Source organism: Daphnia magna, linkage group LG4 (genome assembly GCF_020631705.1).
Source record: "Daphnia magna isolate NIES linkage group LG4, ASM2063170v1.1, whole genome shotgun sequence".
Lineage (NCBI taxonomy): Eukaryota > Metazoa > Arthropoda > Branchiopoda > Diplostraca > Daphniidae > Daphnia > Daphnia magna.
Genome location: NC_059185.1, coordinates 12,832,303 through 12,850,699, shown reverse-complemented (window position 1 = coordinate 12,850,699; position 18,397 = coordinate 12,832,303). Strand labels below are relative to the sequence as shown.

Sequence of the window (18,397 nt, the reverse complement as noted above, 5' to 3'; positions counted from 1 at the left end):
GCCCAAACAGATGTAGGGTAGGTTGGGATGGTGTGTCCATTTATGGGCACTCCTCAGGCGCAGCACCGTGGACTCGTTCAAGGAATTTTCTCGTTGAACGGCCGTTTTCTCTAATTCTCCGGAAGAAAACCCCACCAAGAGCATCTCCGATCTGGTACCCAGCCCTTGAATTCACCTGCAGTTCAAAGGATGTACTGATCAACCGTTTGGCAAGGAGAATGAAATAAGATTTGTTTTGAACATTACCAATGAAGCGGCGTCGTCTCCAGTGCAACCTCGATGAGAGTAACTCTCTCCGCAGCAATTTCGAAATGCCTGACAACAACGAAAAGACACGTAAGCTAAACATGATGGTTGTTGATCAAGGGCAAAGCTACTTGTATTGACGCTTCACGATCAGATGGATTGTCAGAATACAATTACATGAAAAATTAAAAACCTAAACGATTCTTCACGGCAGTAGTAACAGCGCCATCAGAGGGGACCTCGAAAGTTTTGTCTAAAAACTCGTTGACTTGACGTTGAATCTTTTTGCGATTTTTAGCATCCAAATGGGCGAGCATTGCCTCCACCATCCTCTCCTCTCCTCTTACCGCAGGAAAATATATGACGGGCTTGTCATCGATTTTGTGGAGCACTAATTCTTTGACGGCATTTGTGCCCAGTCTCTGCGAAACGCATTTCAAAAACATGTTCATGGTCGCAACGTTGTTCGTCGTTTTTCCGTCACGCGGGCGGAATAAAATCTCAGCCCATATGCTGAGCGTCTTCTCGGTATGCACGGAAACCTGCAACGTCGTGATTTTTTCTACGAATTGCTCGAGTTGTTGAGCATCGCTGTATTTGAGCACAAATACCAAAATGTTTAATCCTTTGTAATATCGTTCTCTCGGTCCTTCGAAATAAGTTTTGTGATGTAGAAACACTTCATCAATGAGCTGGGCAGCTTTTCGTTCAACAACTTGTTGAATATCATTTTGTATTTCTTGTGGCAACGTTTCCAGCTGCCCATCAATGTCCTCTCCCCAGGACGGAGCTTTCAGTATGAGAGGAAATTGATCCATTTCGTGAAGCAGCAACTTTTTCACGGCCTCCCCACCGAAAGTTTCCAACACAGATTTCAATAATTCGTTCGTCGTCGTTACCTCACAATGTTCAAAAATGTAACTCCATACACTGCGCTGTTGTCCGTCAATCAAACGAATGGATGTAAGAACATCGACGCATTCACTGAGTTGCACCTCGCTGCCATAATCCAAGTAAAAGTGTAAGACATCGCTGTAATACTTTGCCATTTTTAAACTGTCCAACTTTTTCATAGAATTGAACGAAAAGAACGAATCCTTCGTCATGGGCGGAACATTTTCCTTCCACTTTTGTTTCACTTCCTCTTGGCTGTTCTCTGGTAAACGTTTCAACATGAGTTTGACGGTTTCTTGTGATAGATGAATGACGACGTAGCCCCGATTGTCTTGGTGGAGCAACAGTTCTTGAGCGTAATCACCTCCGAGTTTATCCGATACGCAAGTCAAACACTCGAGAATGCAATCAACGTCTTCTCGAGTTATAGAAGTATCAGCTAAAGAGGTGATTGTCGATCGTAGGAAAGTTCCCCAAAAGCTGTTCCCCGGAACAACTCTTTTGAAGTGAACGGTGATGGATCCGTCATCGTTTTGCGTGAAAACTAAATCGTCGTCGGTGTCAGAATAGCGTTCGATGACTGTTTTACGATTCGTTGCAACACTGAGATTAGCCGTAGAGACCGTAAACCTACTTTTTCTTATATTTGTATCACCTTTAAGTGTAATCATTTTTACGAAATCCAATAGTTGTGTTTGGTTAAAATTCTTTAATATCTTTGACAACTGGTGGAAACCGCCGGATGTAGAAAATGATGCATCGAACACACGCTTCTTGAAAGTATCAGCGCCTTCTACTGATAACAATCCCTGCAGATGTTCGGCATCCACGCATCGCAACGCGTTTCTCGCTAATTCTTTTCCGTTGAAAATCAGGTCAATCAGACATTTGTAGTCGACGGTGCCATCTCGATCGACGATAATCTTCGCCATTGCGTTGAATACCTTTTCCGACCTGCAGCTACGGAAAAATAAGCTCGATTCAATTTTAGATGTGGGTGGATCGGTTGCTATTAACAGGTTAATTAGATATTCATGTCCTAATTCTTTCTTGACGACCTTCAATATCAGTTGAAACATTTCCACATTTTCCGATTCCATGGCGTGATCAAGAGATCGGTGAATATATCCATTGAACAGAGTTGACTCGTCCGTCAGTGCGTCGTCTTTCACAAAGACCAACAAGTTGGAACAGACTTTTTCGTGACTTTTAACAGCGGCAAAGTAAAAGGGAGTGTAACCCTCAAGCACCACCTGGCGTACTGCTTGTTTAGCTTCATCGTCGAGTTCCAGCTGGCCAAATCTTGCTAACATTTGGTCGAGTATTTCGACGTCTCCGTAGAACGCTGCTCGATGAAGACGAGTCATCCCATAAGAATCCCTTTCCAAGAACTTGTCTATGTCAGTCGTGATCGCGTCTTCTTTTTCTAGCTGACGCGGCTGATAAAGAGTCTGAAATGCTTCCGGCTTTACAGCTAAAACTCCGCCGTACAGTTGAACGAGAAGAGTAGACCGCCCTAGTCCGTGTAAGACAGCCAGTGTTTTGGCAATCTGGCCAGGCATCAGATGTTCTTTAGAACAGAAAACTTCCATTAGCAGTTTGGCAAACTTGATGTCGTCCGAATAAGCTATCGATTTGGACAAAAGCTTTAGAAATGTTTTCAGGTGACTACGATAGTTGTCACTGCCCATCAAAAGTTCCAAAATTGGTTTTGTCCTGAGTTCTCGGTTGGGTCCAAAATATTCGTTGAAAGCCACGTGCTGGTTTTCCAAAAACTGAAGCAAGTCGCTCATCGTTTGCTGGTGCTCGTCTCGGTACCAGAAAGACCTTCCCATTTCAGGAGAATAATAAGGGAACATGGTTTCTATAAGTTCGCTTATAACACTGTACGTAGAGGGACTGGCTGGATCGATGTCAAAATAATTGATGAATCGTTTAAAGAGCTTATTTTCTTTAAAACAGGTGGGCGAAATGAAACAAATTGAAGTGGGAGGGAATGACGGTATGAAAGAGGTAAACATCGCCCAGCGGATTTGCTCTCTTTCGAACGTGACATCAAGACAGTCGCACAACAACAGGAATATGTTGCCTTTCCCATTCGAAAGTGAAAAATTGAGGGCGCTCGTAACGTAAGGTACGAATGTAGGCCGAATTTGGCCGAATGACCAACCCGGTGGAAAACTACACAGAAACTGAGTAAACAGATTTTCAGTCAATTTCTTGAGTCGATGCGGTAATTGTCGACGAACGATTTGATTACGCCACTCTTCATCCTCATCGACCACATGTTTCACCATGCAATCGAAAAACACTTGAACTCCGTCGTATTGCTTTGAAGCCAAGATTTTGTTCAGGATCAATTTTCGAATGGATTCATTTTCCAGCAGTTTGTTGTGACGTTTGTCGTCGAGATGAAATCCTTCGTAAAGATGTTTCGCGACTAAATACTCGGCAAACGTCCGGTGCAAGAACTCGGGTCGCATTCCATCTGCACTAGAAAAAGTTAAGCCAAATTTCAGACTATTTTCAGCCAGAATTTTTTCTTCTCGGTCAAGATCTTCGGTGGACTTGTACGAAGATTTTCGTGGCCAAAACATTTCCAGGACATTTGGTTCGGTGATGATGGTTTCCACTGCCAATTTCGTTAACCGAGACTCGATTTTCTTAATCCAAAACTCAATGGCGTCAGCCACTATCTGATTGCAGATGGGAGTGTTGGTTTTTTCTTCTCGAAAGACTTTGCGTTTGGTGTCCATCAATTGGCTGTACAGACTAATTAAATCGAATTTCTGATTGTCAAGTAAAGCCAACAGTTTTTGGGATACCGATTCGCTAGATTGGAGTGTTGCGTCATTTAAAGCGTTGCTTCGCACAATGTCGCCAACATTTTGATGGTAGCACTCGGCGAGAATTCTGCATTGCAAAGGGATTCCGATGAAAGCTCTTTCTTCGTCTTTCAGAGTCTCCGACACACGATCCACTAGCGCTTTGGCGAAGTCCATGATGGCTCCATCTTTTGGCAGTTGCGATTCTTTCGTCCAATAACTGGCCAGGAAACAAATCTGGTCATTTTCGTTAAAGTTTTCCAAATAATAAGCCAACTGACATAATTCGTATTGCAGATGGTGGGCCGTATGGGTGCGGGTAGTGACGTAAAGTTGAACGCCCTTCTTCTTTTGAATGACCTTCATTAGCTGAATCGCAATTTCTTGGCATTCGTCACTAATTTCATCGAATCCATCAAACATGAAAACGATCCGATCGCCCGTCTCGAACCGGCGTTTCAGCAACGAGCGAGAAAACGGGCTTTGACCGTCGATGACATGCAGATGATGAATGAGAAATTTGGTTAAGTCGGGCCTTCTTCTATCGAGTTTCATTATGGCATCACAATGTTGGACCAAGTTCAGTCTGATAACCCAACAGTCGGACTTCATCTTCTTGATTTCACTGTAGTAGTGGGAGAGCAGGGTCGATTTGCCTGTTCCAGCCACGCCGCATATGATGACGACCGGCTGTTCTTTCCGCTCCTCGTCAACGTTAATTAAATGGCCGTCTTCTTCAATGTTGCTGGATGTTTGGTAGTTCATTTTTGTGATGTTTTCCCATATCTTTTTACGGCGTTCGTCATCGACCAACCATTCGATTTGGCCTTGGGTACTGATTTTGCATTCCCCCCTGACCTTTTCCACGGTGCAATTCAAACGATTCGCTAATTCAGCGTAAAAGTTTTCGTCAAATGCAAATTTCACTCGTCTCTTGATGTAAAGGGATTTCTCGAAACGGGAGGTATCGAACGATGGAATGCTGATTCGCCCTCCTTCAGGATCCAGCATTTCTTCTAAGGAATCGAACACCTCTTCCGGTTTGGTTCCAATTAGACGTTCAACAGATTCATTTTGCGTTTGGAATGAAACTACTTTCGACAGGATCTTTTGCTTGAAGGATTCATCCAGCTGCGCGTAGTTGATTTCATCGCTGACATGATCAGTGATTTCAGCTTTCTTGCGACTGATGACAATCACCTTGTATCTTTTTGTCTTTCCTTCTTCACCCAGAAATAGCTTAGCATACTGTTCGTCTTGTAACGGCTTCTCGCCATCATCGCAAACGACTAGGAGAAAATGACCAGAATCGACCGGTAGTTTCAATATATTTTTCCATCTCTCCGTATCTTCCTTGGCTTGCAATTGACTAGATGACGTCACCAGGTGGCTAATTGGTGCTTTATATTCCTGTTTCAGTATTGGAATGGCCGAAAAGACTTTGACGGTCGTATATCTCGGTGATGATGTGGTAATGCGCTTAAACATTTCGCTACTGTCCAGGAAAGGCTTTAGTTTAACGGCCATGTCATTCTTGGCGTCGTCGTTGAAGCCCACCTCGTTTTCTAATTTTGCCTGGTGCTGGCTTGAAATCTTTGTAACGCCATCTAACAAGATCTTCTTGGCTTCTTCTGAAGTTAGCGTGAAGTTCTTGGAGAACTTTGCAGATACTTTGTGTAGCAAACGGATCGTTAGCTGTTCGCATTTGTCCTTAGGGTAGTACTGGCTCACATCATGAGTTTGTAAAATGGCTTCAAATTGCTCTTCGTTTGGCATGTTCACCACGAACACGAATTTGTCAAGGAACGCGTCAATGTCTGCCTTTGAGACTTTTAACGGCAACGGATTTTTTATTTCATATTTCCGTTGCTTTTTTCCGAATCTGTCATCAAATTTGAATTCCCAGTTTATCCAGTCGTTCTTTGGTGAATCGCTGAGGATTTGTCGAAGTTCTTGTGCGCCTTTGGACAGACTCTTTTCTCCTTTTACGAAATCTTCATGGAACTTTTTGGTGGCAGAATCGATGACTTTTTCCTCGATTAAGGCAACGTGGTAGCATTGAAAGACTTCTTGCCTTAAATCAATTTTTGTTCTTTCTTGTGCATAGGTTTGCAATTTCTCGGCAAGATGTTTTATGTCTGACCACTCGTTTAACGCTTTTCTTTTTAACTCTTTGGTGAATTCCAATTTATAACGAAGTGTCTGCGGACCAAATTTTAGAATGTTTTCAGGCTCGTCGTCGATCGGCACCAACTCGATGCCTTTTTCCTGGAAATTGTTCAACGAATTCGGATCCAATGATGGTTTAACGAAACCGATGTTTGTGCATAGGATGCAGTCGTGAATGTCTTCGCCTCTTCTTCTTATCATGCAGAAGGAACGAAAATATTTTGGTAAACTGAAATCACCCTTGCCCTTGCCCTTGCCCTTGCCCTTGCCCTTGCCCTTGCCTCCCTTGCCCTTGTCCTTGTCATTATCATCGAGGTCACCCTTGCCCTTGTCCTTGTCATTATCATCGAGGAGGTGAGTCGCATTAATCTTGTCCGATTCCTTCTGCTTGTGTTTGGCTTGCAAGTAGCGATAGCGCCAATGTTTACCTTCAGATGTATTATCTAGCACTTGATACTGAAAAATCACATCGTCAAATTTACCACCCAGGTCTTTTCTTTCTCTGCTTAATTTAAATATGTAGCCAGCCCCAAGTGCTCGGACGCAAAACAACGTCAACAATTTCGATTCAAATTTCAAACCGTGAGTTGCATCCTGTGGCTTGAACTGGGAGATGTCGTCATCCTCGACAATGCTTGGACTACCGTCCTGCTCGTTGTTCGATGCCATTTAACAAAACATCAAATCGTTTTGCTGACCAAAATGATGCACAGGGAAATCCTATGTGGAATATAAAATGGTTTTATTAGCATTAACTAAAGAAAAAATATTTAAAAACATTAACACCTTTTTCAACTGCAAAAGGGTACAAGATATTTTTGGTATCTTGATGATAACTCCTTAGAAGACGATGTTGTCTTTTTAAATGACGAGAAAATTATCCCTCGTTTAAGCTGATCCACAGCTAGTACGTTGTAGTGATTGACAAAGAGAACTGTACCTGTACCTAACGAAACAGAGAACAATGTTTTTATTGCAACATTTTTCAGAGAATTTCAACAGAGATATTCAGACGGGAAATTACATTTGGGCTAGCTAATCAGTAATCACAAAGAAATGAGTCTGACTTAAGTGACTGTGTTAGTTCAACAATGCAACACAGTGCAACCATGCCAATTTATTTGAAAAGGATTTTGGCTTATTACATACGACTAGGTTACGAACCTTCCTTAACGGAGTTTGAATTTTGATGACAAACAAATTGAAAGACACTGGGATGTCAAAACATGAACGGGTGTAGGCTGTAACTACTTGTTGCACTTTTAAGCTTCAGCCTAGTTATGGTTAGTTCTTAGTTGCAGTCTTTTTGTTCATAGCTAAACAATGGCTGTTAGATAAATGAGAGGGAAAATGTTCGTTTCCTAATAAATAATCACGCAGAGATAGATAGCGTGACTATCTCTAAGTGAGTTCCAAAGTTTAAAAAATCTATAGGAAATTTCCCTGTACGTCATATTTGATTTGATTCAAATGCCTGCTGCTCTATCATAGTAATACAATGTGATTATAGATGGCGTAGCGATCCTTCTACTTTCAAATGAAGACGCAACAGCTTGGGAACATGGTAAACACATTTTCTTCCTGTTTATAAATTTACATCTTTACTAGATTTTGTAATTAACTTCCAGTTCGAATAACTCCAGAACGCGAATTTGATGGCACAGATAACCTCCCGACACTGTTCGTTCGCCCTTAGTTCCTGCAACACAACTGGTTTTAGTTCAAACAAGTTGATGCAATCGCTATTCAATCGCCAACACATGATAATTAAATTGCTGCTAACGGAGAGCAACTGATAACTGTTTTCTTTTCATTGTTAGCCTAATAATTGTTAATGCCCATCACATTCCATATACCAGCATGAAAATCTGGTCTGGAAGAACATAAAATAGAGAATTATTATTTTTTATATCCACTGGTATAGGTCATGTGATATCTGTCAAGTTCATCTCATCATCGTGTCTTAGCGATTCAAAAAAGAAATCTGCGTGACTGCAGTCCTCAGCGTCTAATAACGGCACGCACGGTGAAAGCGTGCACATTTTTCTTTCTTTTGCACACACACAAACACACACACACACACAAAGAACTGCATAGCGTTTGGGGAAACAACAACAACAAAAAATTCGAATATACGGGAAGTACTGGCGGTATGTTCTTTCTTATTCTTCCGTGTCTCACGCTTCGCAAATCTAAATAAACGGGTCGTATAATTTATTCAACGACAAAAAAAGAGAATCACGCAGATCATCAATTGAAAGTTGAGTGCCTATTTTTTAATTAGTTTTTCTTCTTTTACGAGCGTTGCCTTTCACGATAATTTCAAAACCATCAAATTAAAAAATTAAAATCCTCCAAGAGTGAAGTCAGAAGAGAAACTGCTGTAAATGTAGTACCAACTAAAAACATTGAAGGAGGGGGTTGACGAGGTTAATGAATCCTAACACAGTCGCAAATGGCAGTCACGCGCAAAAAGAATGAAATCTCTCAGATCCATTTCTGTTCGTCTAGATCCTTTTTCATTCTTCACTACAGGTCAGTCTACGTCACAACAATCTAGAGAGAAGGATATATAATCTGAGCAATTAGGGCGTCTCTCTTTCAACTTCTTTTGTGATTACTCTCAACAGTTCGTTCAATGAATAGACAATCTTTCGGTGCTGCCAACGGTATAACCTTTCTTTCTCGAATGATTCTTGTGCAGTGCTAATCAGCGGCGAGGGCTGTAATAGAAGTGTTTCGTCAATCAATTACAGGTAGTAGCCATCCCACTGCGAACAATCCGAACGGGGAACTTTCCGATATTTTCAGGCACTTGACAGTTTAAAAAGAAAAGAAAAGTTTTATACAAGCCAGGAATTAAGCTCACTCTCCATATGAAACGTGAGATTAAAAGATTATATGATGTAAATAACATGACTGATGATATGGGCAGAGTAAATGGGACGCTCGTTACCTGCACAGGCGATGGCGTGAAATGCGATGATTGCTTTAGTTTTAGAGATGTTGTCGGGCAAAGGGCTCAAGTTCTCAGTTTCTGGGTGTTCGTTTATGGCATCATAAACCTACAGCACAAAATAAATAATCATAAAAACAATACGATATTGGTGCATTTTCTGCGTTGAGAATTTCAAACAGGAAAAATGGACCAATGATATCTCAGATAAACGATTGCACCACTTTCTCTCTCTTGCTAATCGAATGGGTTTTTTGCTTTTACACGGCTCTTCTGACAAATGAGTTTCTTGAGTTACGGGGATTTTACAACATTTCACGATAAGATACGACTGTAAACCGAATTTAGTACACAGAAGAAAAATAAAATTTTTCAAGTGTTAACGAACCTCTTTGAGTTTCATGCTGAGCTGGGGCTGGACTTTTTTACTGCCGGAAAACACACGAGTCGCTCTGATCCGATACTAGGCCTTGGAATGTTCTTGGCTCATAATCAATATAAGAAACAGATATACCAAACACCAAAAGTATAGTTTCAACATTCCAGTCATTAAATTCAAGATAACCCCAAATTTTCCCAATCGATGAATCCCAATCCTATCGATCTATTTAAAAAACAAATGACCTAATTTGGCACTTACCTAATTCGATTCGAGCCGGAAAGCGTATACACACAACACGAAAATGAATGATCCGGTTTTCAACCTGTAACAAAAAACGTGTGCACCAATCTCGGCAGCAAGCACGGAACGAATTAAAATGTGCGACCACCGTCGTCGTCCAACACCGGCCTACTAACACAAAACCCTAGTCTGAAATACTAAAGGGAAACTGCTCTAAACCGGGTTTATATCAAACACAACAGCCCAAGAGATATTATCACCGGAACGAATGGATCAATTTTATGTGGGCCGTATACGCTGATAAGACAAAGACTGTCGAAATGTTTCGCCCTTTTTTTGTTTTTGTTTTAAATCATGCCCATGCATATCACAAATAGTCTGTCGTCAACCCGAGTCCCAATTCTGACCGATCGGTCGGCTAACGAAACTAAATGCGTGTCGTTCGCTTTCATCTGTAGGGGAACAAGTCGCCCCAGGGCCTGTTGCGTAAACTTTCTTCTACCTGCGTCATTGTGTATACCTTATTTGCATATGGATGCAGTCGTGACGTAGAAAAGTGTCGTCTCCTTTGTTGGCCGAGTGGCCCAAACAGATGTAGGGCAGGTTGGGATGGTGTGTCCATTTATGGGCAATCCTCAGGCGCAACACCGTGGACTCGTTCAAGGAATTTTCACGTTGAACTGCCGTTTTCTCTCATTCTCCGGAAGAAAACCTCACCAAGAGCATCTCCGATCTGGTACCCGGCCCTTGAATTCACCTGCAGTTCAAGGGATGTACTGATCAACCGTTTGGCAAGGAGAATGAAATAAGATTAGTGTTGAACATTACCAATGAAGCGGCGTCGTCTCCAGTGCAACCTCGATGAGAGTAACTCTCTCCGCAGCAATTTCGAAATGCCTGACAACAACGAAAAGTCACGTAAGCTAAACATGATGGTTGTTGATCAAGGGCAAAGCTACTTGTATTGACGCTTCACGATCAGATGGATTGTCAGAATACAATTACATGGAAATGGATTCAAAACTTAAACGATTCATCATGGCAGTAATTCAGCGCCACCAGAGGGGACCTCGAAAGTTGTGTCTAAAAACTCGTTGACTTGACGTTGAATCTTTTTGCGATTTTTGGCATCCAAATGGGCGAGCATCGCCTCCACCATCCTCTCCTCTCCTCTAACCGCAGGATAATATATGACGGGCTTGTCATCGATTTTGTGGAGCACTAATTCTTTGACGGCATTTGTGCCCAGTCTCTGCGAAACGCATTTCAAAAACATGTTCATGGTCGCAACGTTGTTCGTCGTGGTTCCGTAAGACGGGCGGAATAGAATCACAGCCCATATGCTGAGCGTCTTTTCGGTATACACGGAAACCTGCAACGTCGTGATGTTTTCTACGAATTGCTCGAGTTGTTGAGCATCGCTATATTTGAGTACAAATACCAAAATGTTTAATCGTTTTTTATATTCGTCTCTCGGAAATGGTTCTCTCGGTACTTCGAAATAAGTTTCGTGATCTTGAAACACTTTATCAATAAGCTGGGCAGATTTTCGTTCAACAACTTGTTGAATATCATTTTGTATTTCTTGTGGCAAAGTTTCCAGCTGCCCGTTAATGTCCTCTCTCCAGGAGAGAGCTTTCAGTATGAGAGGAAATTGATCCATTTCGTGAAGCAGCAATTTTTTCGCGGCCTCCCGACCGAAAATTTCCGACACAGATTTCAATAATTCGTTCGTCTTCGTTACCTCACAATGTTCAAAAAAGTAACTCCATACACTGCGCTGTTGTCCGTCAATCAAACGAACAGATGTAAGAATATTGACGCATTCGTTGAGTTGCACCTCGCTGCCATAATCCAAGTAAAATTGTAAGACATCGCTGTAAAGGTTTGCGATTGCGTAAACGCCGAACCCTTCCGTAGAGTGGAAGAACGAATCCTTCGTCATGGGCGGAACATTTTCCTTCCACTTTTGTTTCACTTCCTCTTGGCTGTTCTCTGGTAAACGTTTCAACATGAGTTTGACGGTTTCTTGATGTAGATGAATGACGACGTAGCCCCGATCGTCTTGGTGGAGCAACAGTTCTTGAGCGTAATCACCTCCGAGTTTATCCGATACGCAAGTCAAACACTCGAGAATGCAATCTTCGTCTTGTTTTTTATTACATCGGATTGTCGATCGTAGGAAGTCTCCCCAAAAGCTGTTCTTCGGAATATCTCCTTCGGCGTGAACGGTGGTGGTTTTGTCATCGTTTTGCGTGAAAACTAAATCGTCGTCGGTGTAATCGCCCAGAATGGGTTGGATGAACGTGTCACGATACGTTGGATTACTGAGATCAGCCGTAGAGACCGTGCGCGACCAGCTACTTTTGACTATTTTGGTATCACCTTTAAGTGTAATCATTTTTACGAAATTCAATAGTTGTGTTTTGTTAAAATTCTTTAACAACTTTGACAACTGAAGGAAACCGTCGCATGTACCTGATGCATGGAACACACGCTTCGTGAAGGTATCAGCGCCTTCTACTGAAAACAATTCCTGCAGATGTTCGGCATCCACGTATTGCAACGCGTTTATCGCAAATCCGTTTCCGTTGAAAATCAGGTCATTCAGACATTTGTAATCGACGGTGCCATCTCGATCGACGATGATCTTCGCCATTGCGTTGAATACCTTTTCCGACCAGCAGCTATTAAAAATAGGAGCCGAAGAAAATGTCATCGCACCGGTTGCTATTAACAGATCAAGTAGATATGCATGTCCTAATTCTTTCTTGACGACCTTCAATATCAGTTGAAACATTTCTACATTTTCCGATTCCATGGCGCGATTAAGAGATCGGTGAATATATCCATTGAACAGAGTTGACTCGTCCGTCAGTGCGTCGTCTTTCACAAAGACCAACAAGTTGGAACAGACTTTTTCGTGACTTTTAACAGCGGCAAAGTAAAACGGAGTGTAACCCTCAAGCAACACCTGGCGTAGTGCTTGTTTAGCTTCATCGTCGAGTTCCAGCTGGCCAAATCTTGCTAACATTTGGTCGAGTATTTCGACGTCTCCGTAGAACGCTGCTCGATGAAGACGAGTCATCCCATAAGAATCCCTTTCCAAGAACTTGACGAGGTCAGTCGGGATCGCGTCTTCTTGTTCTAACCGACGCGGTTGATAAAGAGTCTGAAATGCTTCCGGCTTTACAGCTAAAACTCCGGCGTACAGCTGAACGAGAAGAGTAGACTGCCCTAGTCCGTGTAAGACAGCCAGTGTTTTGGCAATCTGGCCAGACATCTGATGTTCTTTAGAACAGAAAACTTCCATTAGCAGTTTGGCAAACTTGATGTCGTCCGAATAAGCTGTCGATTTGGACATAAGCTTTAGAAATGTTTCCAGGTGACTACAATAGTTGTCACTGCCCATCAAAAGTTCCAAAATTGATTTTAACATGAATCCTTGGTCGGGTCCAAAATATTCGTTGACTGCCACGTGCTGGTTTTCCAAAAACTGAAGCAAGTCGCTCATCGTTTGCTGGTGCTCGTCTCGGTACCAGAAAGACCTTACCATTTCAGGAGAATAATTACGGAACATGCCTGCTATAAGTTCGCTTATAACAAAGTACGTATAGGGACTGGCTGGATCGATGTCAAAATAATTGATGAATCGTTTAAAGAGCTTGTTTTCTTTAAAACAGGTGGGCGAAATGAAACAAATTGAAGTGGGAGGGAGTGACGGTATGAAAGAGGTAAACATCGCCCAGTGGATTTGCTCTCTTTCGAACATGGCATCAAGACAGTCGCACAACAACAGGAATATGTTGCCTTTCCCATTCGAAAGCGAAAAATGGAGAGCGTTCGCAAAGTAAAGTCGGCGGAACATCGTTTGGTCGTGGAGTGACCAGAGCGGTGGAAAATTGCGCAGAAACTGAGTAAACAGATTTTCAGAAAATTTCTTGAGTCGATGCGGTAATTGTCGACGAACGATTTGATTACGCCACTCTTCATCCTCATCGACCACATGTTTCACCATGCAATCGAAAAACACTTGAACTCCGTCGTATTGCTTTGAAGCCAAGATTTTGTTCAGGATCAATTTTCGAATGGATTCATTTTCCAGCAGTTTGTTGTGACGTTTGTCGTCGAGATGAAATCCTTCGTAAAGATGTTTCGCGACTAAATACTCGGCAAACGTCCGGTGCAAGAACTCGGGTCGCATTCCATCTGCACTAGAAAAAGTTAAGCCAAATTTCAGACTATTTTCAGCCAGAATTTTTTCTTCTCGGTCAAGATCTTCGGTGGACTTGTACGAACATTTTCGTGGCCAAAACATTTCCAGGACATTTGGTTCGGTGATGATGGTTTCCACTGCCAATTTCGTTAATCGAGACTCGATTTTCTTAATTAAAATCTCAATAGCGTCAGCCAATATCTGATTGCAGATGAGAGTGTTGGTTTTTTCTTCTCGAAAGACTTTGCGTTTGGTGTCCATCAATTGGCTGTACAGACTAATTAAATCGAATTTCTGATTGTCAAGTAAAGCCAACAGTTTTTGGGATATCGATTCGCTAGATTGGAGTGTTGCGTCATTTAAAGCGTTGCTTCGCACAATGTCGCCAACATTTTGATGGTAGCACTCGGCGAGAATTCTGCATTGCAAAGGGATTCCGATGAAAGCTCTTTCTTCGTCTTTCAGAGTCTCCGACACACGACCCACTAGCGCTTTGGCGAAGTCCATGATGGCTCCATCTTTTGGCAGTTGCAATTCTTTCGTCCAATAACTGGCCAGGTAACAAATCTGGTCATTTTCGTTAAAGTTTTCCAAATAATAAGCCAACTGACATAATTCGTTTTGCAGATGGTGGGCCGTATGGGTGCGGGTAGTGACGTAAAGTTGAACGCCCTTCTTCTTTTGAATGACCTTCATTAGCTGAATCGCAATTTTTTGGCATTCGTCACTAATTTCATCGAAGCCATCAAACATGAAAACGATCCGATCGCCCGTCTCGAACCGGCGTTTCAGCAACGAGCGAGAAAACGGGCTTTGACCGTCGATGACACGCAGATGATGAATGAGAAATTCGGTTAAGTCGAGCCTTGTTCTATCGAGTTTCATTATGGCGTCACAATGTTGGACCAAGTTCAGTCTGATAACCCAACAGTCGCACTTCTTCTCCTTGATTTCACTGTAGTAGTGGGAGAGCAGGGTCGATTTCCCTGTTCCAGCCACGCCGCATATGATGACGACCGGCTGTTCTATTTCACTGTAGTAGTGGGAGAGCAGGGTCGATTTGCCTGTTCCAGCCACGCCGCATATGATGACGACCGGCTGTTCTTTCCGCTCCTCGTCAACGTGAATTAAATTAATTAAATAGTCGTCTTCTTTAGTGCTGCCGGATGTTTGGTCGTTCATTTTTGTGATGTTTCCCCATATCTCTTTACGGCGCTCGCCATCGACCAACCATTTGATTTGGCCTTGGGTACTGATTCTGCATTCCCCACTGACCTTTTCCACGGTGCAATTCAAACGATTCGCTAATTCAGCGTAAAAGTTTTTGTCAAATGCAAATTTCACGCGTCTCTTGATGTAAAGGGATTTCTCGAAACGGGACGTATCGAACGATGGAATGATGATATGACCTTCTTCAGGACGCAGCATTTCTTCTAAGGAATCGAACACCTCTTCCGGTTTGGTTCCAATTAGGCGCTCAACAAATTCATTTTGCCCTTGGAATGAAACTATTTTCGACAGGATCTTTTGCTTGAAGGATTCATCCAGCTGCGCGTAGTTGATTTCATCGCTGACATGGTCAGTGATTTCAGCTTTCTTGCGACTGATGACAATCACCTTGTATCTTTTTGTCTTTCCTTCTTCACCCAAAAATAGTTTAGCATATTGTTCGTCTTGTAACGGCTTCTCGCCATCATCGCAAACGACTAGGAGAAAATGACCAGAATCGATCGGTAGTTTCAATATATTTTTCCATCTCTCCGTATCTTCCTTGGCTTGCAATTGACTAGATGACGTCACCAGGTGGCTAATTGGTGCTGTATATTCCTGTTTCAGTATTGGAATGGCCGAAAAGACTTTGACGGTCGTATATCTCGGTGATGATGTGGTAATGCGCTTAAACATTTCGCTACTGTCCAGGAAATCCTTTAGTTTAATGGCCATGTCATTCTTGGCGACGTCGTTGAAGCCCACCTCGTTTTCTAATTTTGCCTGGTGCTGACTTGAAATGTTTGTAACGCCATCTAACAAGATCTTCTTGGCTTCTTCTGAAGTTAGCCAATAGTCCTTTTCCTTGTTGGAGAACTTTGCAGATAATTCGTGTAGCAAACGGATCGTTTGCTGTTTGCATTCGTCCTTAGGGTAGTACTTGCTCACATCTTGAGTTTGTAAAATGGCTTCAAATTGCTCTTCGTTTGGCATGTTCACCACAAACACGAATTTGTCAAGGAATGCGTCAATGTCTTCCTCCGAGATTTTAAACGGTAGCCGATTTTCCATTTCAGGAGCCAATTGGCTTTTTCCGAATGTGTTACCCAATTTAAATATCCAGTTTTCCCATTCGTCTTTTTTCACCCGTTGGCTGAGGATTTGACGTAGGTGTTTGGCCCCATCGGACAGACCTTCAGTTTCGTTTACAAAATCCCCATGGAACTTTTTCGTGGCAGAATCAATGACGCTTTCCTTCGTCAAAGCAACGTGGTAGCTGCTGAACACTCCAGTCCTTATATCAATTGTTGTTTGATCCCGTGCGCAGATTTGCAAGTTAATGGCAAGACGTTGAATATCTGGCCATTCGTTCAATACTTTGACTCGTAAATCTTTTGCGAAGTTTAGTTTGTAACGAACTGTCTTCTCTTGTGGACCAAATTCTAGAATGTCTTCAGGTTGATCGTTAATCGACACCAAATCGATGCCATTCTTCTTGGCGTCTTCCAAATCGAAGCCAATGTTTGTGCAAATGATGCAGTCGTGAATGTCTTCGCCTCTTCTTCTCATCTTGCAGAAGGAACGGAAATATTTTGGTAAGCTGAAAGCACTCTTGTCGTTGTCTTCGAGGAGGTGAGTCGCATTAATCTTGTCCGATTCGTTCTGCTTGTGTTTGGCTTGCAAGCAGCGATAGCGCCAATGTTTACCTTCAGATGTATCATCTAGCACTTGATACTGAAAAATCACATCGTCAAATTTACCACCCAGGTCTTCTCTTTCTTTGGTCAATCGAAATATGCAACCAACTCCAAGTGCTCGTATGCAAAACGACGTCAACAATTTCGATTCAAATTTTAAACCGTGAGTTGCATCAGGTACTTTTTTTGTTTTTTTCCGAACATTGCTTGCTAGCGACAAGGTGGCTGTTGGCGATGAAATTCTGTTGGACTGGGAGATGTCCTCATCCTCGACAATGCTTGGACTACCGTCCTGCTCGTTGTTCGATGCCATTTAACAAAACATAAAATCGTTTTGCTGACCAAAAGGGTGCACAGGCAAACTCTATGTGGAATCCAAAATGGTTTTATTAGTATTATTAACTAAAGGTTAAATATTTTAAAAACATTATCACCTTTTTCAACTACAAAAGGGTACAAGATGCTATCCGTATCTTGATGATAACTCCTTAGGAGACAATGTTGTCTTTTCAGATGATGAGATAATTATTCCTCGTTTAAGGTGATCCACAGTTGGTTTAAGTTGTAGTTATTGACAAAGAGAACTGAAACCTGTACCTAACGAAACAGAGAACAATGTTTTTATTGCAACATTTTTCAGAGAATTTCAACAGAGATATTCAGTGACACGGGAAATGACATTTGGGCTAGCTAAGCAGTAATCACAAAGAAATGAGTCTGACTAAAGTGACTGTGTTAGTTCAACAATGCAACCATGCCAATTTATTTGAAAAGGATTTTGGCTTATTACATACGACTAGGTTACGAACCTTTCTTAACGGAGATTGACTTTTGATGACAAACAAATTGAAAGACACCGGCATGTCAAAACATGAAGGGGTGTAGGCTGTAGCTACTTGTTGCACTTTTAAGCTTCAGTCTAGTTATGGCATAGCCCACTGTATGTAATAGCTAAAGCCTGGAGCTTCCCTATCTTGCCCGTTCAATCGTTTTGACGCACTCCCTACCTCCTTTTTTCCAACTTGGAATGGACTTCAGCGCGTTCTACTGGTGTCGAAGAACAACATTTTTCAAAATATAAACATGCCGTTTTTACAAATACTTCGCTATATATATAACAATTGTGTTTTACGTTTATTTTCAAATTTTTTCTTTGGTGTATGAATAAAAATGCAATGTAATTATTTTTTGAAATTTTCGTTTATTTAATGTAAATATTGTATAAAATGGTGCTAACACTGAAAAAAAAAGGCAAGAATCAGATGGGGTCTGAACCTAATACCTATTCTCATTTAATGCACTTGTCAGACGCGTTAACCACTCAGCTATGCTATACCTGAAATTTATAATATAACTAATAAGATAACTCTACTACTAATAAGAATAATAATTAGTCTTTTTGGATTGAAATTTTTTTATTCTTGATAATACAGGGCCTTTTCGTAACTTGACGTTTAGCAATAATAAACACAAGATAAAATTGATGCTTAATAATTTTTGTTTACTTACATCCTTGTTATTCAATTAAACAGGAGAAGACTTGCAATGAAAAATATTCCAAAC

General features: G+C 41.8%; 2 protein-coding genes across 3 annotated transcripts; both read right to left on the bottom strand.

Annotated features, from left to right (window-relative positions):
- Nucleotides 1-32: 32 nt before the first annotated feature.
- LOC116929671 lies at nt 33-10,208 on the bottom strand. The gene is made up of 9 exons (XM_045172762.1): nt 9,731-10,208; nt 9,479-9,570; nt 9,091-9,199; nt 8,756-8,948; nt 7,299-8,690; nt 6,921-7,080; nt 440-6,854; nt 247-315; nt 33-175 (listed from the first exon to the last, which is right to left on the bottom strand). Exons 7-9 carry the CDS (start codon nt 6,801-6,803, stop codon nt 111-113), a joined length of 6,498 nt encoding a protein of 2,165 aa, XP_045028697.1. The 5' UTR covers nt 6,804-6,854; nt 6,921-7,080; nt 7,299-8,690; nt 8,756-8,948; nt 9,091-9,199; nt 9,479-9,570; nt 9,731-10,208; the 3' UTR covers nt 33-110.
- Nucleotides 10,209-10,655: 447 nt separating this feature from the next.
- Nucleotides 10,656-17,930, bottom strand: LOC123471438. Of its 2 annotated transcripts, none has more exons than XM_045172763.1 (3): nt 17,644-17,930; nt 17,269-17,431; nt 10,656-17,198 (listed from the first exon to the last, which is right to left on the bottom strand). In XM_045172763.1, the coding sequence occupies exon 3, from the start codon at nt 17,145-17,147 to the stop codon at nt 10,749-10,751; it is 6,399 nt and encodes a 2,132-aa protein (XP_045028698.1). In that variant the 5' UTR covers nt 17,148-17,198; nt 17,269-17,431; nt 17,644-17,930; the 3' UTR covers nt 10,656-10,748. The 2 variants fall into 2 exon arrangements, with proteins under 2 accessions (XP_045028698.1, XP_045028699.1); XM_045172764.1 differs by having other exon boundaries at nt 17,269-17,425.
- Nucleotides 17,931-18,397: the final 467 nt, after the last annotated feature.